Source organism: Chiloscyllium plagiosum, chromosome 26 (genome assembly GCF_004010195.1).
Source record: "Chiloscyllium plagiosum isolate BGI_BamShark_2017 chromosome 26, ASM401019v2, whole genome shotgun sequence".
NCBI lineage: Eukaryota > Metazoa > Chordata > Chondrichthyes > Orectolobiformes > Hemiscylliidae > Chiloscyllium > Chiloscyllium plagiosum.
The window spans coordinates 745,900-765,940 of NC_057735.1; the positions used below are offsets into that span (position 1 = coordinate 745,900).

General features: G+C 43.6%; 1 protein-coding gene across 3 annotated transcripts in view; it reads left to right on the forward strand.

The window, feature by feature from the left end:
• Positions 1–9,715: 9,715 nt before the first annotated feature.
• Positions 9,716–20,041, forward strand: part of foxp4 (forkhead box P4) — a 296,712-nt gene continuing 286,386 nt past the window's right edge. For all 3 annotated transcript variants that reach the window (XM_043716312.1, XM_043716313.1, XM_043716314.1), the window contains exon 1: positions 9,716–9,895. In XM_043716312.1, coding sequence (XP_043572247.1) covers positions 9,722–9,895 — 174 coding nt within the window. In that variant the 5' untranslated portion in view covers positions 9,716–9,721. The remainder of the gene's footprint in view (positions 9,896–20,041) is intronic.

A 20,041-nucleotide genomic window follows, 5' to 3' on the forward strand; every position in this document is an offset into this window, starting at 1 on the left:
TGCCACTCCTGTATGTTACAGAGAGACATGCAGATAAAGGACTGTGCCTTTCAATGAAGCCTTCCACAACTTCAGGATATCTCAAAACAATTTTACAGCCAATGAAGCTTTTTTGAGTCTAGTCACTGATGTAGTATAAAGCAATATTTGCACAAAAAGCTCCCACAAACTAAAGCAATGGTCCGAGGAGTGGCAGATAGTTTAAGTAAATGTGAGGTGCTGCATTTTGGTGACGCAAACAAGAGCAGGGATCATACACTTAATGGTCAGGTCCTGGGGAGTGTTGCCGAATAAAGACAACTAGGGGCGCATTGTTATGTGAAAGTGAGTCACAGGAATGGTGAAGACGGCATTTAACACACTGGCCTTCGTTGGTCAGAATATTGAGTGTAGGAGTTGGGATGTCGTGTTGCGGTTGTACATGACATCAGTGAGGCCACTTTTGAATACTGCATACAATTCTGGTCACCCTTCTAAAGGGAAAGGCCTTAAACTTGAGAGGGTGCAGAAAAGATTTACAAGGATGTTGCTGGGATTGGAGGGTTTAAGTTATAGGGGGAGGCTGAATAAGCTGGGGCTGTTTTCCCTGGAGCTGGAGGCTGAGTGGTGACCTTATAGAGGTTTACAAATCATGAGGGGCATGGAGAGAATGAATAGCCAGGGTCATTTTCCCCAGGAGAGGGAGTTCAAAACTAGAGACATAAGTTTAAGGTGAGAGGGGAAAGATTTAAAAGGACCTGAGGGGTGTCTTTTCCGCGCAGAGGGTGGTGCGTGTATGGAACAAGCTGCCAGAGGAAATGGTGGAGTCTGGTACAATTACAGCATTTAAAAGGCAACTGGATGAGTAAATGAATTGGAAGGGTTTGGAGGGATATGTTGGCAGATGGGACTAGGTCAGGTTGGGATGACTGGTCAGCGCACACAAGTTAGAGCAAGGGGTCTGTTTCCAATCTGTACAATTTTATGACTGGACGAATGACTGGGTAATCTGCTGTGGAAATTTGTTAAGGGATAAATATCAACCAGGATACAGGAGACAACTCTCTTGAATGATGGAAGAAGCCAGACAAAATATACAAAAGCAGAATCTCAGGAGAATGCAAGCGGTGACATGTGATGCACTTAAAATGTTTAGAAATTGTTTACTATGAAATTACAGGCCATTCAGCCCAACCAGTTCATGTTGGTGTTGTCCTCCATATCAGAATTGCACCAAATCCCGTTTAAATTGAATCAAAAGACAAATGGTGCAAAAACCTCCAGGCATGATCTGTGTCAATGGTCAGATCAGTGTGTTACAGTATTGCAGTGTGCAGGAAACTACCAGGGGGGCCACTCCTTACTTTAAGGGAATATATGCCTCAATAATTACCATGTCAGTTTCTAAAGACTGAAAAGTTCAAACGTTGAAGATTTCTTGGATTTATGACTGGCAACGTGTTGAAACTGATGGAAGGAAATATTTCCTGCATGCCTCAAAACTGGGATTGTACAGCCATAAATTACCAGGTCACCCTGAGATAATGTACATTCACTTCAAATCAGGCTGTGGGAGCAGAGAGGGGAAACCTGCTGGTGAGTATTCTTGTACTCCAGGTCAGAACCCAACTCCTCAGAAACAGAATATTGCTCATATAATTAGATGAGTCTTTTTTATCCAATATAAATATTGACTGTTAAGTCAAAAGCAAGATGGTGGAATTTGAAAATAATTGGCTGGAGAAACTCAGCTGGTCTGGTATTATCTGTGGAGAGAGAATCAGAGTTAATTTTCCAGTCTAATTTGACTTTTTCAGGTGCTGCAGAGTTGCTAGCCTCTCCAGGGTTTGTCTGCGTTGACATGACCAACTCTAAAGATATTCCTGGAGGTTTCATCAAATGACTGACTACTGTTGGAACATTGTGTGCAATTCTGGTCTCATTCCTATCGGAAAGATGTTGTGAAACCTGAAAGGGTTCAGAAAAGATTTGTAAGGATGTTGTCAGGGTTGGAGGATTTGAGGTATAAGGAGAGGCTGAACAGGCTGGGGCTGTTTTCCCCGGATCATCGGAGGCTGAGGGGTGACCTTATAAAGGTTTATAAAATCATGAGGGGCAGGGATAGGATAAATAGACAAAATCTTTTCCCTGGGGAGGGGGAGTCCAGAACTAGAGGGCATAGGTTTAGGGTAAGAGGGGAAAGATATAAAAAAGAGATCTAAGGGGCAACTCTTTCATGCAGAGGGTGGTACATGTATGGAATGAGCTGCCAGAGGACATGGTGGAGGCTGATACAATTGCAACATTGAAAAGGCATCTGGATGGGTATATGAATAGGAAGGGTTTGGAGGGTTTGGCCGGGTGCTGTCAGGTGGGACCAGATTGGATTGGGATATCTGGTTGGCATGGACGGGTTGGACTGAAGGCTCTGTTTCCATGCTGTACATCTCCATGACTCCATGACCTCCTGCCTCCTCCTGCTGTGTCCCTTTGCTCTTGCCATTAGTAGTATCACAGAACCATACAGCATAGGAACAGGCCCTTTGGCCCACCATTTCTCTATTGACCAACAAATAATAAATTACACCAATCCAGTTTACCTGCGCTTGCGCCACAGCCTACTTTGCTCTGACATTTTCAATGCTCATCCAAATGCTTCTTTAATGCTGTGAGAGTTCTTGCCTCTACCCCTGGTCCCCCTTTTGGGCAGTATGTTCCATAGTTCTACCACCCCCTGGGTGAAAACACTTTTCCTCAGATCTCTTCTATACCACTTTCTCCTCACCTTAAACCTACGCCCTCTTGCCTTAGACACGTCTGACATGGAGAAAAGATTCTCACAACCGACTCTGTCTGTGCCTCCTATAATTGCGTAAACCTCGATCAGAGTCCCCCCTCAGCCTCCTCTGCTTTAGGGAATAGTAGCCCAGCCTATCCGGTCTCTCCTGATAACACAGACTTTACATCCCAGGCAACATCCCGGTGAATCTCCTACACACCGTGATTGATTGGTTGATTGACTTGATTTATTGTCACATGTACCTAATACAGTGAAAAGCTTTTTTTGCGAGCAGTCTGAGCAGATCATTGAAAACGAGGACATACAGATCTTAGGGTGGAAAAACAACTTGGACAAAGTAAGACATACAGGTTACACCACACAAGATGTGCGCGAGGTAAGATCAGTGTTAGCAAGATCAGCATTATTTGAAGTTAGAATCCAGTCCTCTGTCTAATAACGGCAGGGAAGAAGCTGTTCCTGAACCTGCTGATATGTGTGTTCACATTTCTGTATCTTCTGCCTGATGAATGAGGTAGTAGGAGTGAATTACCGGGATGGGAGGAGTCTTTGATGGTGTCAGCAGCCTTTCTGCAGCAACAAGCCATGTAAATGGAGTCCATGGGTGGGAGGTTGGCTTCTGTGATGCCTGGGCTGTGCACATCACCTTCTGTAGTTTCTTACAGATCTGGGCAGGGCAGTTGCCGTACCAGGCTGTTATTAATCCATGATTTGGACTGGGGTGTACAAAGTTAAAAATCACACAACACCAGGTTTTGGTCCAACAGGTTTAATTGGAAGCACGAGCTTTTGGAGTGCCGCTCCTTCATCAGGTGATAGAACATAGAACATAGAACATAGAAGAATACAGCGCAGTACAGGCCCTTTGGCCCTCGATGTTGCGCCGATCCAAGCCCACCTAACCTATACTAACCCACTATCCTCCATATACCTATCCAATGCCCGCTTAAATGCCCATAAAGAGGGAGAGTCCACCACTGCTACTGGCAGGGCATTCCATGAACTTACGACTCGCTGAGTGAAGAACCTACCCCTAACTTCAGTCCTATATCAACCCCCGCTTAATTTAAAGCTATGCCCCCTTGTAATACCCGACTCCATACGCGGGAAAAGGTTCACACTGTCAACCCTATCTAACCCCCTAATCATCTTGTACACCTCAATCAAGTCACCCCTAAACCTTCTTTTCTCTAATGAAAACAGCCCCAAGTGTCTCAGTCTTTCCTCATACGATCTTCCTTCCATACCAGGCAACATCCTGGTAAACCTCCTCTGCACCCGTTCCAGTGCCTCCACATCCTTCCTATAGTATGGCGACAAAAACTGCACACAATACTCCAGATGCAGCCGCACCAGAGTCTTATACAACTGCAACATGACCCCAGGACTCCGGAACTCAATCCCTCTACCAATAAAAGCCAGTACGCCATATGCCTTCCTCACCGCACTATTTACCTGAGTGGCAACTTTCAAAGATTTGTGTACATGGACACCAAGATCCCTCTGCTCATCCACACTACCAAGTATCCGACCATTAGCCCAGTACCCCATCTTTTTGTTATTCTTCCCAAAGTGAATCACCTCACACTTAGCTACATTGAACTACATTTGCCACCTTTCTGCCCAGTTCTAAAGCTTATCTATATCCCGCTGTAACCTGCCACATCCTTCCTCACTGTCAACAACTCCTCAGACTTTCGTATCATCCGCAAACTTGCTCACCCAACCTTCTAACCCCTCTTCCAGGTCATTTATAAAAATGACAAACAGCAATGGTCCCAAAACAGATCCTTGCGGAACACCGCTAGTGACGGCACTCCAAGATGAACATTTGCCATCAACTACTACCCTCTGTCTTCTTCCATCCAGCCAATTCCTAATCCAAACCTCCAACTCACCCTCAATGCCATACCTCCAATGGGGACATTGTAAGGTTTGTTCTGTGAGTATGACTGTGTCAGGCTGTTACTTGACTAGTCTCTGAGACAGCTTTCCTAAATTTTACTCCCCATTTGTAAGGAGGACTTTGCAATGTGAACAAGGCTGGGTCTGCTGTTGTCATTTCCGGTGCTTAGGTCAGTGCCAGTCGGTTCGTGTTTTAAATTCCACCTTTCCATCCCAGCTGAACAAGAATCTACCCACCTTTCCCTTAAAAGTATTTAATGACCCTGTTTTAAATGTCAAAAAAGTTGATGGGGATCAGCCCTTACTCCAGTGAGTTCCCCAGGAGAAAGTGAAGACTGATGATGCTGGAGATCAGAGTCAAGAGTGTGGCGTTGGAAAAGCACAGGTCAGGCAGCATCCGAGGAGTGGGAGAATTGACATTTCGGGCATAAGCCCTTCATCAGGATTCCCAGCCACATGCCAAGCAGCACTCTAGGAATGTAACATTCTCATAAATCCTATCCGTTACAATTCTCTCTAAGATTTTGTCCACAACAGAAGTGAGACTCACCGGCCTATAGTTACTAGGGCTATCCCTACTCCCCTTTTTGAACAAGGGAACCACATTTGCTATCCTCCAGTCTTCTGGGACTACTCCTGTAGACAAAGAGGACATAAAAATCAAGGCCAATGGCTCTGCAATCTCCTCCCTTGCTTCCCAGAGAATCCTAGGATAAATGCCATCAGGCCCAGGGGACTTATCTATTTTCACCTTTTCCAGGATTTCCAACACCTCTTCTCTACATACCTCAAAGCCATCCATTCTACTTATTTGTGCCTCAGTATTCTCATCGACAACAATGCCCTGTTCCTGAGTGAATACTGAAGAAAAGTATTCATTCAGTGTCTCCCCAATCTCTTCCGCCTCCACACGCAACTTCCCCCTACTATCCTTGACTGGACCTATTCCTACCCTAGTCATTCTTTTATTCCTACCATACCTATAGAAAGCCTTAGGGTTTTCCCTAATCCTATCTACTAATGACCTTTCATGTCCCCTCCTTGCTGCTCTTAGCTCTCTCTTCCTGGCTACCCTATAACTCTCAATCGCCCCAATTGAACCTTCACGTCTCATCTTGAGATAGGCCGCCCTCTTCTATTTAACAAGGGATTCCAATTCCTTATTAAACCACGGCTCCCTCGCACGACCCTTTCCTCCCTGCCTGACAGGTACATAATTATCAAGGACACTCAATAGTTGCTCCTTGAACAAGCTCCACATATCATTTACACTCTTGCCTTGAGTCTACTTTTCCAAGCCACACATCCTAAGTCATGCCTCACCGCATCATAATTTCCCTTACCCCAGCTATAATTCTTGCCCTGTAGTACACACTTATCCCTCTCCATCACGAGAGTAAAAATCACCGAATTATGGTCACTATCCCCAAAGTGCTCACCTACCTCTAATTCTAACACCTGGCCTGGTTCGTTACCCAGAACCAAATCCAGTATGGCCTCACCTCTTGTTGGCCTGTCTACATATTGTGTCAGGAAACTCTCCTGCACACATTGAACAAACAACATTGATAGTCACCTGATGAAGGAGCGTCGCTCCGAAAGCTAGTGGGCTTCCAATTAAACCTGTTGGACCAAAACCTGGTGTTGTGTGATTTTTAACGTTATTAATCCAGACTGTATTCTCTCAATAGTGTTTCAGGAAAAGTTGGTGAGGATTCTTATGGACACCTCAAATTTTCTAAGCCACCCGATGAAGAAGAAGAGATATTGTGCCTTCTTGACTGTTACGTCTATGTGGGAAGTCCAGGACAGGATGTTGGTTATCGTCACTCCTCGGAACTTGGCACTGTCCACCCTCTCAATCTGTGCTCCATTGATATAGATGGGGGTCTGTTCTCTTTTCTTTCTGAAGTCAATGATCAGTTCTTCAGATTTGCCAACATTTAGAGAGAGAGTGAGAGAGAGATTGTTATCATTGCACCACATTACCAAGCCCTCTATCTCTTTTCTGTATTCTGACTCATTATTGTTTGATATCTGTCCTACCACAGTGGTGTCGTCAGCAAACTTGCAAATACCATTTGTTTGGAATTTGGCAGCACAGTTATGGCTGTACAGGGAGTACAGCGGGGGGCTGAGGACACATCCTTGAGAATTCTAATGGAGGAGGTGCAGTTACCTATCTTCACTGATTGCAGAGTGTGGGTCAGGAAGCTGAGGATCCAGTTGCAGAGGGGGGAACCTGAGATCAAGGTCACGGAGTTCTGAGATCAGTCTGGAGGGGATAATGGTGTTCAAAGCAGAGCTGTAATTGATGAGCAGGTGTCTGACATGGGTGTCCTTGTTATCCACACGTTCCTGGGATGAGTGCAGGGCTAGGAAAATTGCATCCTCTGTGGACCTGTTACGTTGGTAGGTAAATTGTAGGGGATCGAAGTAGACAGGGAGACTTGAATTGATGTGGGCCATGACCAGCTTCTCAAAGCACCTCATGATTATTGAGGTCAGAGCCACTGGGCAGTAGCTATTAAGGCACATTGCATGCGCTTACTTAGGTAGTATGATAATCTTCTTGAAGCAGATGGAGACTTTAGTTTGCAGGATGGAGAGGTTGAAGATGTTGGTGAATACCTCTGCCAGTTGGTCCACACAGGACCTGAGTGCTCAGCCAGAGACACTGACTGGCCCATTACTTTCCTCGTGCGGACTCCAAGGTTAACTCCCTCTCCAACACAATTACATCCTTCCGAAAGTGAGGTGACCAGAACTGCACACAGCATACCATCTGTGGCCTAACCAATGTGGTTTTATATAGCTGTAACAAGAATTCCTCACTCCGATGGTCTATGTTCCCAGTTATTGAAGGCAAGCTTCCCATATGCCTTCTTCCCCACCCTGTCTCCCTGTGCTGACATCTTCCAGGATCAATGCATGTGGTCTGACTGACTCACTTGGCAATCCTCAATCCTGGGATAGTACTGGCCTCACTCACTCATTGGGAAAATACAGGATCAGTGTGCATGATCGTGAGAAATACCCAGTCAGCAGTCAGAAAACTGAACTTTACTTCCAGCTGGTTTGTTGTTACTGATTTGGAAAAGACCAAGCATGAAGATCAAACATTCACAAATTTAACTGGAGCTGCCAAAGTTTGAACTTCATAAAGATTCAGAAAAATTGATAACAACTCTGCGACTTATGTCATTATAATGGGGAGATTGTGATAGCAAGACTGGAGCGAGAACTGCTTTCATTCAACTTTTAATGAACTCTTTTTAAGTGTGGGTGTGATGGTCTGCTGCCTGATGGTGGTGAGGAAGGCAAATAATTGGGAGAGTTGGCCCCAGAGTGATACTCGCGCCATTTTTACCACCTCAGCAATACATTCTGAATGAGAAACTTTGTGAGAAACCTCTAATTTGACACTAATTAAGGTCATTAAGTGGTCAATTAATGGATTTTTGAGATCTCAATTGTCCAATGGCCCAATGACCTGTTTTTCTGCCTGGCAAGAAAAGTGGCCAGTTCTAAAGAAGTTCTGGACTCTTGACATTAACTCTGCTTCTCTCTCTCCACAAATGCTGCCAGACTGCTGAGTTTCTCCAGCAGTTTCTGTTTTTATTTCAGAAAACTTATTGATTTCCTCATTGGGCTGCCTGCCAGGTTGGGTGGGCTCCTCCATTTGCACCTATTTCTGGGACCAATCAGAAGCAGTGATGAGGCAAAGGGGTGGCCACTGAAAGTCAGATCTGCCCATACCCCACAAAATTATGTCTGACCTCCCTCAACCCCCCATTTCCCCCACCCATGAACACCCTGAGAGAAAAGCATTTCCCATCCTGCTGTTTAAGCCCCTAAATTCTGGACATCAGGAATGACCTCTAGGACCCAGAAACTGGCATCCTCTGATTGGCTAGCAGCTTGGGGGCAGGGCAGGACCTCAGTGTTGAGGCTCGTGATTCACCAGGACGTTCAGCGATCACCTCAGATTGCAGCTTAATCTGGTGGGTTTACATGGTGTTCGGGTCAGGGCATTAGGATCCCCGGGAAATACGTGTGCTTACGCATTGTGCACAAAGCATTAAACCGCAGCCACTGCACTAGCTTCCTTCTGAAGATTTAAATTCAGTAAGAGCATAAAGTTTATTGGAATCCATTCTCTTAACCTCAGTCTACATATCCTGGGTGAGTCAGTCCAAGAGATGATGCCACCTCTCACTTTTGCCTTGCCTTCGGCTGCCATCCGCACTCTTGCAGATCACATCCTGCAGTCATCCAATAATTGTCAGGCCTCAGTCTCCTGCTTTGACCTCTGTGGTCCAGTTCCATCACTCCATCTCCAACCACTGCCCCAGATGTCCCCAGCTGAGGAATGAAACCTGCAGCCTCAGGTCTATGCAGCTAAAAGCATACTATCCCAGTGAGAGTGTAAAGGAAACCTATTGGAATGGAGCCAGCAAAGAGAGCCCTCTGCTGTCTGAGGAATCTGGAGAATCTGGGATTTTGAAGCAGTGAGAGTAAAAAGAAGATTAAATGGAGATGCTCAAATTAATGGAGGTTTTGATCGTGAGGAGAGGAAGAAGCTGTTTCTCTTGACTGGATGAGTAATAACCGCTGGCCTTGCCAACTCCAATGTCCCAGGAACAAATAAAAAAAATTAATAATCATCGGGCACCAGTTTAAGGTCATTGGGAAAGGAACTAAAGGAGAGAAAAGAACATTTCATTTTAAAGTTGGCGAGTTGTTGTGGTTTAGGATGTGCTGCCTTATAGGGCAGTGACAGTAGATTCAACAGAAAGTTTTATCAGAAGAGCGAATTAATATTAGACAGGGTGTGGGCCAATGGGGGTGTGGGATTATTTGGACAAATCTTTCAGAAGGCTAGCACAGACAGGATGCCCTGAATGGCCTCCTGCTCTTCTGCACCATTCTGTGATTCAGTGAGCAGGCCGTATGTTTGTGTTTGTGCTGAGCTTTCTGATGAGGCCAATAACATTTTCTCTTTTTCGATCATCCCCCACTTTTAGGTTTTAAGCCATGATGGTGGAATCTGCATCAGAGGCAATACGAAGCACATCAGCCAATCAAAATGGAATTAGTAGTTTAAGCAGCCAGTCGGATGGTGGAGGGCGAGAAGGTGGCTCAAATGGGGATGCAAATGGAGAAGTGAGTCCTGTGGATCTGTTACACCTTCAACAGCAGCAGGTGCAGGTTGGTTTTGGCTGGTTTTTGTCACTAATCTGTGTACACCAGACATAAAGCAATGAAACACAGGTCTTCCAAAGGTCAGAGGGGATATGATGAACAAACCTGGCTTAGCCTGAGCACCAGTTCAGACCATATCCAACTGTCCATTCGCTGTGTGATGATTGTCCTACACTGAGCCATCTCTGAACCATGACAGACATCTTAGCAGGACAGCTTTAGGGGTTATGAGATTGAGAATAATCAGATAATTGTACAGACATGACAGAAATATTTCTTCTATCACCCATTTCTGAATTTTTTAGCCAAGTTGGAATGAGCTCAGGAAGAATTCACCATGGTGTTCTGTCATTATGATTGGTTGACAATGTAGTGTGAGTCGGTATTTGTTTTGAGATTGGGTCCATAACTTCCTGAAAAGACCAAAATCATTGTTGGTAGGACATGAGCAATATCCACCCCATCAGTCAGACCTGAGTTGAGACCTGATGGTTTAGGATTAATATTCTAATTCACTGCAACAAGGTTATTCAGAAGTACATGAGTCAAAAAGTGCCCAGAGGATTCTGCCACCGAAGCTGCTCGAGAATTTTAGGACAGATATGAGCCTTATTTCTGTTTCCCTATCTGTGTAATTTCCACACAAATTTCTGAGATCTCTTTCTAATTCTGGCCTCTACTGCATTCCCAGTTATATGTACCTCACTGTTGGTTGCCATGCCTTTGGGTGCTTGAGCTCCAAGCTCCATTGTTCCCTCCTTAATCATGTCCCTCCTCTCGATGTAACATTCCTCCTTGAAGATGTCTCAGAGAATCACAATGATGTACAGCACAGAAACAGATCCTTTGGTCCAACCAGTTCATACCAACCAGATATCCTAAACAAATCTAGTCCCATTTGCCAGCACTTGGCCCATATCCCTCTAAACCCTTCCTGTTCATATATCCATCCAGATGCCTTTTGTATGTTGTAATTATACCAGCCTCCACCACTTCCTCTGGCAGCTCATTCCTCTGTGTGGAAAAGGTTGCCCCTTAGGTGCCTTTTAAATCTTTCCCCTCCCTCCTGAAACCTACACCCTCTAGGTTTGGACTCCCCCACACCAGGAAAAAGACCCTGTCTATTTACCCTACCCATGCCCCTCATGATTTTATAAACCTCTTTAAGGTCACCCCTCAGCTTCCAACGCTCCAGGGAAGACAGCCCCAGCCGATTCGGCCTCTCCCTACAGCTCAAACCCTCCAACCCTCATCCTTGTAAATCTTTTCTGAACCTTTTCAAGTTTTACCACATTCTTCAAATCGGAGGGAGACCAGAATTGCACACAATATCCCAAAAGTTGCCTCATCAATATCCTGTACATGACCTCCCAACTCCTATACTCAATACTCTGATCAATAAGGGAAAGCACACCAAATGTCTGCATCACTATCCTATCTATCTGTGATTCCACTCTCAAGGAACTATGAACCTGCACTCCAAGGAATCTTTGTTCAGCAATACTCCCCAGGACCTTACCATTAAGTGTATAAGTTCTGCCCTGATTTGTCTTTCCAAAATGCAGCACCTCACATTTATCTAAATTAAACTCCATCTGCCACTTCTCAGCCCATTGGTCCATCTGAACAACGTCCCATTGTACTCTGATGTCTCTTAAACCCAACGTTTGATCGCCTGATCTCGCAGCTCAATGTTATGTCACTTGAGACTGTTCCCGTGAAGTGCCTTGGGATGTTTCATTGTGTAAATATAAACTTTGTATTGTTTTTGTTTGTCACTGATCATTTCTGTTCAAGCAAGAACTTCCTTTTCTTCAGTCTGACATCTCCACGGTGATCAGATGTTGCATGGGCTAAAGGCAACACAGAGAATTCATTGTCTCTAAAAACAGACATTATATGATCTTCAGTATGACACATATTGACGGTTCCTTTCATTTTGACTGCACTTTGTCTGAAAATATTTATTCTTTCACCCATCACCTATCCCTTCCTGCTGTCAGGATCTTGTATCCTCAGAACTAGGACTGATTGATCTTAATTTTGGATTTTGTCCAATGAAATTTGCTGAAGTTTAGATTTCACCTGAGCGCAAGCCTCTGACTCCTACATTCTCTCTTATTTACCTTGAACTCAAGCCAGGAGCAAAACTTCTGAGTAGTGTTTGCAAATCTGGTCCAACGAGTCTGAACCAGCCACATACAGATCAGGACTGTGCCTTCTTCATTCTAAAATCTGTTTTGCAGGTTAGAAGAAAAGGATAAAGGGATGAAGGGCTGTCTGCATGGAGCAGGCAAGGAACATCCTTGACAGTCCCTTCTGCTAGCTATCAGAAATTAGCTGAAGTTGAGCTCTTTAAGGTGTGGGCCCTTTCCTTAGTGTGAAGGTATACTACCCAGACAATTGCTAGTATTCAATGAGAGAAGGTGCTGCCAGTTACAAGTATTTGTAGAGTACACTGTTATCTTATCAAATGGACCCAGTTGGTTTTGAAGAACTTCTGGAGTGTCATGTGCACAAAAGTAAAGGACTTTCACTAATATTGTGCTTTTTACAAGCTCAGTGTACACCATGGACACTGCACCAATTTCCTTTAAAAGGCTAGAATGTCAGACATGGGAGAGTTTTACACACGGCTGGATGTCACAAACAGAAAAGGGATGATTATCATCTACCTTACAGTCTTGACTGAGAGATAGTCCGTTGGAGAACTTTTCTGACTTTCTTAAACAAACCGATGGAATCTTCCACCTTAAAGGTGAGGGGGAACCTTGGTTTAACATCTTGTCTGAGAGGCAGCATTGCTAATGCTGCAGCACTCCTTTGGTATTGTACTTGGATTATAACTTCAATTTTACCCCTGAATCTATAGAGTTGAGCTTAAACCCATGACTTCTGATTCAGAGGCGAAACTTGTTAGCCCCAATCTATTGATGAGAGTTTGTGTGCATGGGATTGAAGTAGCAAAGTTTAAGTTTTTCATTTGTGTATCCATGGGATGTTGGCAGTGCTGGCAGGAGGACTATTTATTGGTCAGTTCTAGTTGCCCAGTAGTAGGTGATGGTGAGGTACCTTCCTGAATACCCACAATACTGTGAGGGAGGGTGTCCCAGGATTGTGGGTGTTGATGGGAGATGGGAAAGTGCATTTCAGCAAGATGATAGAGTCATAGAGCCATTCCTTCCGTGTTGCTGTGCCAAAATCTTCAAATTCCCTCCCTAATGGCATCCTACAACAAATAGACCACAGCGGTTCAAGAAGGCAGTTCATTACCACCTTCTGAAATGCAACTTGGGATGGATAGTAAATGCTGGCCCAACCAGCAACACCCACATTCCAAGAATGAATTCAAAGAAAAATAGGTTAAATCTGCTGGATTATCTTTAATGTGCCCTGTGCTCACGTTGCCAGAATTAGGAAGATAATAATTGACTGTGTGGCTAAAGAGCTGGTGAGGGAGGGTGTGCTTCAGATCTCTGAATCATTGGGATCTCTTATAGGGCAGGAGGGACCTGTATAAGAAGGATGGGTTGCACCAAAACTAGAGGGTCACCACAATCCTTTCAGGGAGGTTTAATAGTCTCACTCGGGAGGGTGTCAGCTACTGTGGCAGGGGGGCAGAAACCACAGCAGTGGGTCAGCATGTGGAGTGATTGAGGAGGAGCTAGAGGTTCAGTCAAACAAGTCTAATAGGAAGAACAGGCAGGGCCAGGTTCATGAGCAAGGCAGAGCTGTGGTCTGAAGTATATTTATTTTAATGCAAGGACTATAAGAGCTGAAAATGTGTTGCTGGAAAAGCGCAGCAGGTCCTGAAGAAGGGCTTATGCCCGAAACATCGATTCTCCTGTTCCTTGGATGCTGCCTGACCTGCTGCGTTTCAGCTCTGATCTCCAGCATCTGCAGTCCTCACTTTCTCCTAAAGGACTATAAGAGGTAAGGTAAGGCAGATTAATACATGGAACCACAGTGTTGTAGACATTACAGAAACTTGGTTGAGAGAAGAACAGAATTAGCAGCTTGACTTTACAGGATTTCGATGTTTCAGATGGGATAGAAAGGGGTGTTAAAGGATTGGGGGAAATGCATTACTGATTAAGGAGAATGTCACAGCTGCTCTTTGAGAGAACATCTTGGATGGGTCATCCAACGAGGCTGTATGGGCAGAGGTCAGGAATAAGAAAGGTGCACTCACCAAGATGTGGTTTTATTTTAGGCCTCCCAATAGCCAGGGGGAAGTAAAGGAACGGACATGTGAGTAGATCAAAGAAGGGTGAGGGTTGTCGCTGTGGTTCAGTGGTGAGCACTGCTGCTTCACAGTGTCAGGGTCCAGGGTTCAATTCCAGCCTTAGATGACTGTCTGCATGGCATATGTGCGTTCTCCCCGTGTCTGCGTGGGCTTCCTCCGGGTGCTCCGGCTTCCTCTTATAGTCCAAAGATGTGCAGGTTAGGTGGAATCGCCATGCTAAAGTTGCCCTATAGAGTCTAGGGATATGTGTTAGCCATGGGAAATGCTAGGTCATGGGGATAGAATGGGAGAGTGGTTCTGGATGGGATACCCTTTAGATGGCCAGTACAGGCTTGATGGGCCAAATGACTTCTTTCTGCACTGTTGGGATTTTATGGTTCTACGTAAAAGCAACAGGGCTTTGTAATGGGAGATTTTAACTTCGCCAATATTGACAGGGACTCCCTTAGTGCTAGGGGCTTAGATGGGGCAGAATTTGTTGGCTGAATCCAGGAGGGTTTCTTAAAACAATATGTAGATAGCCCACCTAGGAAAGTGCCATATTAGACCTTGTATTGAGGAAAGTGCTTGGCCAGTTGAGTAAAGCTTCAGTAAGTGAGCATTTTGGGAAGAGTGACCATAATTCCATTGGTTTTAAGATAATTATGTATAAGATTGTCCTGGGGTGAAAGTGCTAAATTGAGGGAAGGCTAATTACAACAGTGTTAGGAAAGAACTGGAGAAATTAGATCGGAGGTGGCAATTTGAGGGTAAATCCACATCAGACATTTGGGAGTCTTTTAAAGGCTGTTTGATCAGAGTGCAGGACCAGCATGTTTCTGTAAGGATGAAACATTCAAGAACCTTGGATGACAAGAGATATTGAAAGTTTAGTCAGAAAAAAAAGGAAGTATATGCATGATTTAGGAAGCTGAAATCAGGCAAGTGCCTTGAGGAATGTGAAGGAAGCAAGAAAACATTTAAACAAGGAATTAGAAGGGCTGGAAGTAAGTAGGTAAGTAGGATTAAGAAGAATCCTGAGGCATTTTATACAAATATTAGGAGCAAGAGGATAATTAGGGAAAGGGTAGGTCCACTCCAACACGAAAGCATTTTGCAAGGTCCTTCAAAGTAGGCTGGTCCAAAACATTAAGTCACATGGGATCCATGGTGAGTTGGCAAGTTGAATGTAAAATTGGCTTGGTCAGAAAAGAAGTGAGAATAGTTGTGGAGATGTATTTTTCTGACGAGAGATCTGTAACCAGTGGCTTCCCACAAAGATCTACTGGGATCTCTGTCATTAATAATATAAAAATAATTTGGATGAAAATGTAGGTAGTCTAATCAATAAGTTTGCAGATGCCACAAAAATTGATGGAGTTGTGGATAGTAAGGAAGGTTATCAAAGTATACAATAGGAAGTTGGATGAAGAAATGGCAGATGGAGTTTAATCCAGACAAGTGTAAGGTGATGCATTTTGACAGGTCAAATGCAAGAGAAAAATATACAGTAAATGGCACCACCCTATTTTGGACTCTCTGGCTATAATCTTTCAACGTTCCCTAGGTACAGCAATCATCTATATGGAATGGAAAATTGAATATGTCATTCTACTTTTTAAGAAAGACAAAAACCAAAGAATTACAGACCAGTTAGCCTAATATCTGGTGGGCAAGTTGTTCATGTCTGTAATCAAGAATGGGGTTAACTGAAATGTTGAAATTTTTCAGTTAACCAGGGATAGCCAGCATGAATTCATGACAGGTAGGTCATGCCTGATAAACTTTCTTCAATTTTTTGAGAGGTGACTAAGATGATAGGGGAATGTCTCTGGATGTTTTTTATATGGCTTTCTAGAAAGCATTTGATAAATTCCCACATAAGAGACTGCTAACAAAGGTAGAAGCCAATGGAACTGGGGGCAAATTAATGACATGGCTGGAAAATTGCAGGCAAGAGAAAATGTGAATAATGGGTAGGTACTCAAATTGGTGGGATGTGACATTATTTATTAACAGCTTAGATAATGGCATAGAAAATCATATATCGAAATTTGTTGATGACACAAAGTTGGGTGACATTGTAAAGGCTGTAGATGATAGCATAAAATTACAAAGACACCATGGAGGTCAGTGGACCATTTTGGACTGTAAAAAGAATAAATCATGGTAGATGGTATCACTGGACATCCCAAGAGACTTGGGGGTTCAGGTGTATAGATTTTTAAAATGTCTTGAATAGGTGGGGAAAATAGTCTAGAAAGCTAATGGAATACTCGCCTTTATGTCTCGAAGATCAGAGTACAAGGACTCAAAGGTTATGTTGCAGTAATACAAAGCCCTGGTTAGACTTTACTTGGAGCAGATCTGAGCACCACACTTTAGGAAGGATATATTGGCCTTGGAGGGAATATAGTGTAGGTTTACAAGGATGATACCTGGACTTAAAGATCTCGCAACACCAGGTTATAGTTCAACAGGTTTATTTGGAAGCACTAGCTTTCGAAACACTGCTTCTTCAGCAGGTGCAGCACTCCAAAAGTTAGTGCTTCCAAATAAACCTGTTGGACTATAACCTGGTGTTGTGTGTCCTTTAAGTCCAGGTATCATCCTTGTAAACCTGGTGTTGTGTGATTTTTAACTTTGTCCACCCCCATCCAACATTGGCACCTCTGCAACATGGACTTCAAGGTTTAGGTTATGAGGCAAGAAGTCTTTTCTCTAGAACTTAGAAAATTGAAACCTTATCTAAGCGAAGTCTTCAAGATACTCAAGTTTCCTCCCATGCTCCAAAGATGTGACGGTTGGGTGGATTGGCCATGTGAATTGCTCCATAGAATGTCAGCTAGATGGGTTAACTATGGTAAATGTGAGGTTATGGGGATAGGGTGGGATGCACTTTGAAGGGTCAGTGCAGACTCGATGGATCAAATGGCCTCTATCTGCACTGTAGGATTACTATGATTCTATATTAGGAACATTGATGTACGGAGAGATCTTAGTGTGCAAGACCACAGCTTGCTGAAAGTGGCAACACAACTGTATAAAGTGGTAAAGAATGCTTGCCTTCATTGCTCAGGGCATTGAGTAGGAAAGTTGGCAAGCCATACTGCACAGAACATAATTTAGACCACATTTGGAATATTGTAATTTAGACCACATTTGGAATATTGTGTGCAGTTCTAGTCACCACGCTATGGGAAATGTGTGGAGGTTTTGGAGAGGGTGCAGAAGTGGTTTACCAGGATGTTCCCCGGATTGGAGTGTATTGGCTATAAGGAGAGGTTGGACAAACTTGGATTGTTTTCACTCGAGCGTTGGAGGCTGTGGGGGACCTGATAATATGAAGTATATAAAATTATAAGTGGTAGGGTTGATAACTGGAATCTTTCTCTTCAATGAAAATATCAAACACAAGGGGTCATCGGTTTAAAGTGGGAGGGGGAAGTTTAAAGGAGATGTACGAGGCAATTTTTTTACACAGAGGGTGGTGGGTGGCTGGGACATATTGCCAGGGGAAGTGGTAGAAGCAGATACAATAACAACATTTAAGAGGTATTTCGTCAGACACATGATCAGAGAGAGGGAAATGGACCATGTGTGGGTAGATGGGATTAGTTTACAATGGCAACTTGGTCAACACAGACATGGTGGGCCGAAGGGCCTGTTCCTATGCTGTATTGTTCTATGTTCATTTTTTGAGCAAGATACCAGCATAAACACAACTTGCAATGAGTCACAGAAAGTTTTTTTTGAAAAGTGCAGCAACACCTTACACAGTTCTTGGTTTAAAGCAGACATTTCCCCATCTTGATCCACAATCCAAAATAAAGATAAATAAAACGATGTGATCTTTATAATGCAATACTCCAGATGCACACCTACTGATGCCTGCATAGTTTGATCTTTGAGTTTAAACTTAAAAGGAATAAAATTGCTCCACATTTGGACTTCTGGTGTCAGCTGTAACTTGCAGGGCAACAGAAGAAAGCGATGGGAAAGATGTCATTACGTGCACCTTGGGAGATGAGTGTATATTGAAGTTGTGAAGAAATGTAAGTTGTTATTGTTGAAGGCAGAGTATGAAAGCTTGAGGAGGAGGCATCTACAATACAGAGTCAGGAAGAGGTCAGTAAACAATGACACTAACTTGCTGAATTGAATGATTCATTATCAGTTTTTCAGTTAACCACCAACGCCTCTGAGACTACAGTCCAAGTGCATTGAAAAGTTGCCTTATCTACAGAGTGAGGCATTCCCCAATGTAGCAATCCACTCGGTTTCTTTCTCTGCCCATCTGAGGATTTGTAATCAGACTGGGTCAGTGATTCATTTACAAGTTGAGGTGGAAACTTGGAAGCAACCCCTTCTTTGCAAAAAAAAATGCTGGCTTAGAGATTGGGGTGCATTTTAGATTCCTTCCCATTTAATTGGTTACTATATGGTGATGTAATTTTGAGCTGTTTTGTTCATTATGCAACCATTTCCTGCACAGTTTCTGAATGGACAAGCACCCGTTTCATTATCTGAAATCTCTGTCCATCAATAAAACAGTGGTATTTTCCCAGGTGACTACTCCTGGCACCTTCTGGTATTTTCTTGCTGCCTCTCCCAGTGGTTGGTACTGGGTAAGAGTTGTTTGAGGTAGTTCACTACCACCAATCCTCCTTTGTCCTCAGCCTAGCTAGTGATTAGAGGCAGAGGGTACACCACTGTCAAGTCTTTACAGGAGAGACTGGTCTTAAATAACAAGAAAGTTTCTTGCATGATAGCAATATGTCCAACTATATTTAATCAGGCATCATTTACAGAACCCTAAGCAGCTGATGTAGGTACATGGATTCCTCTTACAATGAATGAAGGCTTTAGCTCCACCCACAGATCATGTGTGAAATCAACAGAATGGGTGGAGCGAATGGAAGGTCAACATGAACCCCTTCACAGCCATTCCCTTTAACAGTACACAGCACTGTGTACATGAGGCAATTATATTTATGATATTGCTTCATATCATCTGTCCCCGTAATAATAATTTCCATTTTATGTGATCTTCAAGATGAAGAAACTAATTTTGCAAATTGGAACATTTCACTTTTTTTTCCAAGATTAGAACAGAGTGGGTGCAGAGTGAAGCTGTGACTGACAGACTCTTCCCCATGACTGGAGGGTTGTACAGGAAATGGCTGCAGAGGTAATGGAGACATTGGACAAAATTTTCCAAAATTCATTGGACTCTGGGAGGGAACCAGCAGATTGGAAATCCACTGAATTGACACCCCTGTTAAAGATGGGAAGGAGATAAGCCGGAAATTATAGGCTGATAACCAAACATCTGTCACTTAGAAAATGTGTTATGAAGGAAGAAATTGTAGGATATTTTGAAAAGTTTAAGGTAATCAAACAGAGTCAACATAGTTTTGTTAAAGGAAAAACGTGAAAAATTTGATGGAATAGTTTGAGGATTTACAGCATGGGGTTAGATACAGAGTAAAGCTTTCTCTACACTGTCCCTATCAAACATTCTCAGGACAGGGAGTTAGGTACGGAGTGAAGATCTGTCTACTCTTTTCACTGAAAGTAAACTGAAAGTAAAGCTCTCTCTATTCTCTCCCCATCAAACACTCCCAGGGCAGGGACGGTACTGGGTTCGATACAGAGTAAAGCTCTTTCTACTTGTTTAATCTGAAAGTAACCAGAAAATAAAGCTGAAAAAAAGTTCCCTCGATACCATCCCAAAAGCCACTAGGACCCGTACAGGACAGGGTTAGTCACAGAGTAAAGCTCACTGTACTCTTATAAACTGAAATTAAAGCTACCTTGCACTGTCCAAATCAACCACTCCCAGGACAGGGACAGCACAGGGTTAGATACAGAGTAAAGCTCCCTCTACACTGTCTTCCATCAAACGCTCCCAGGCCAGGGACAGC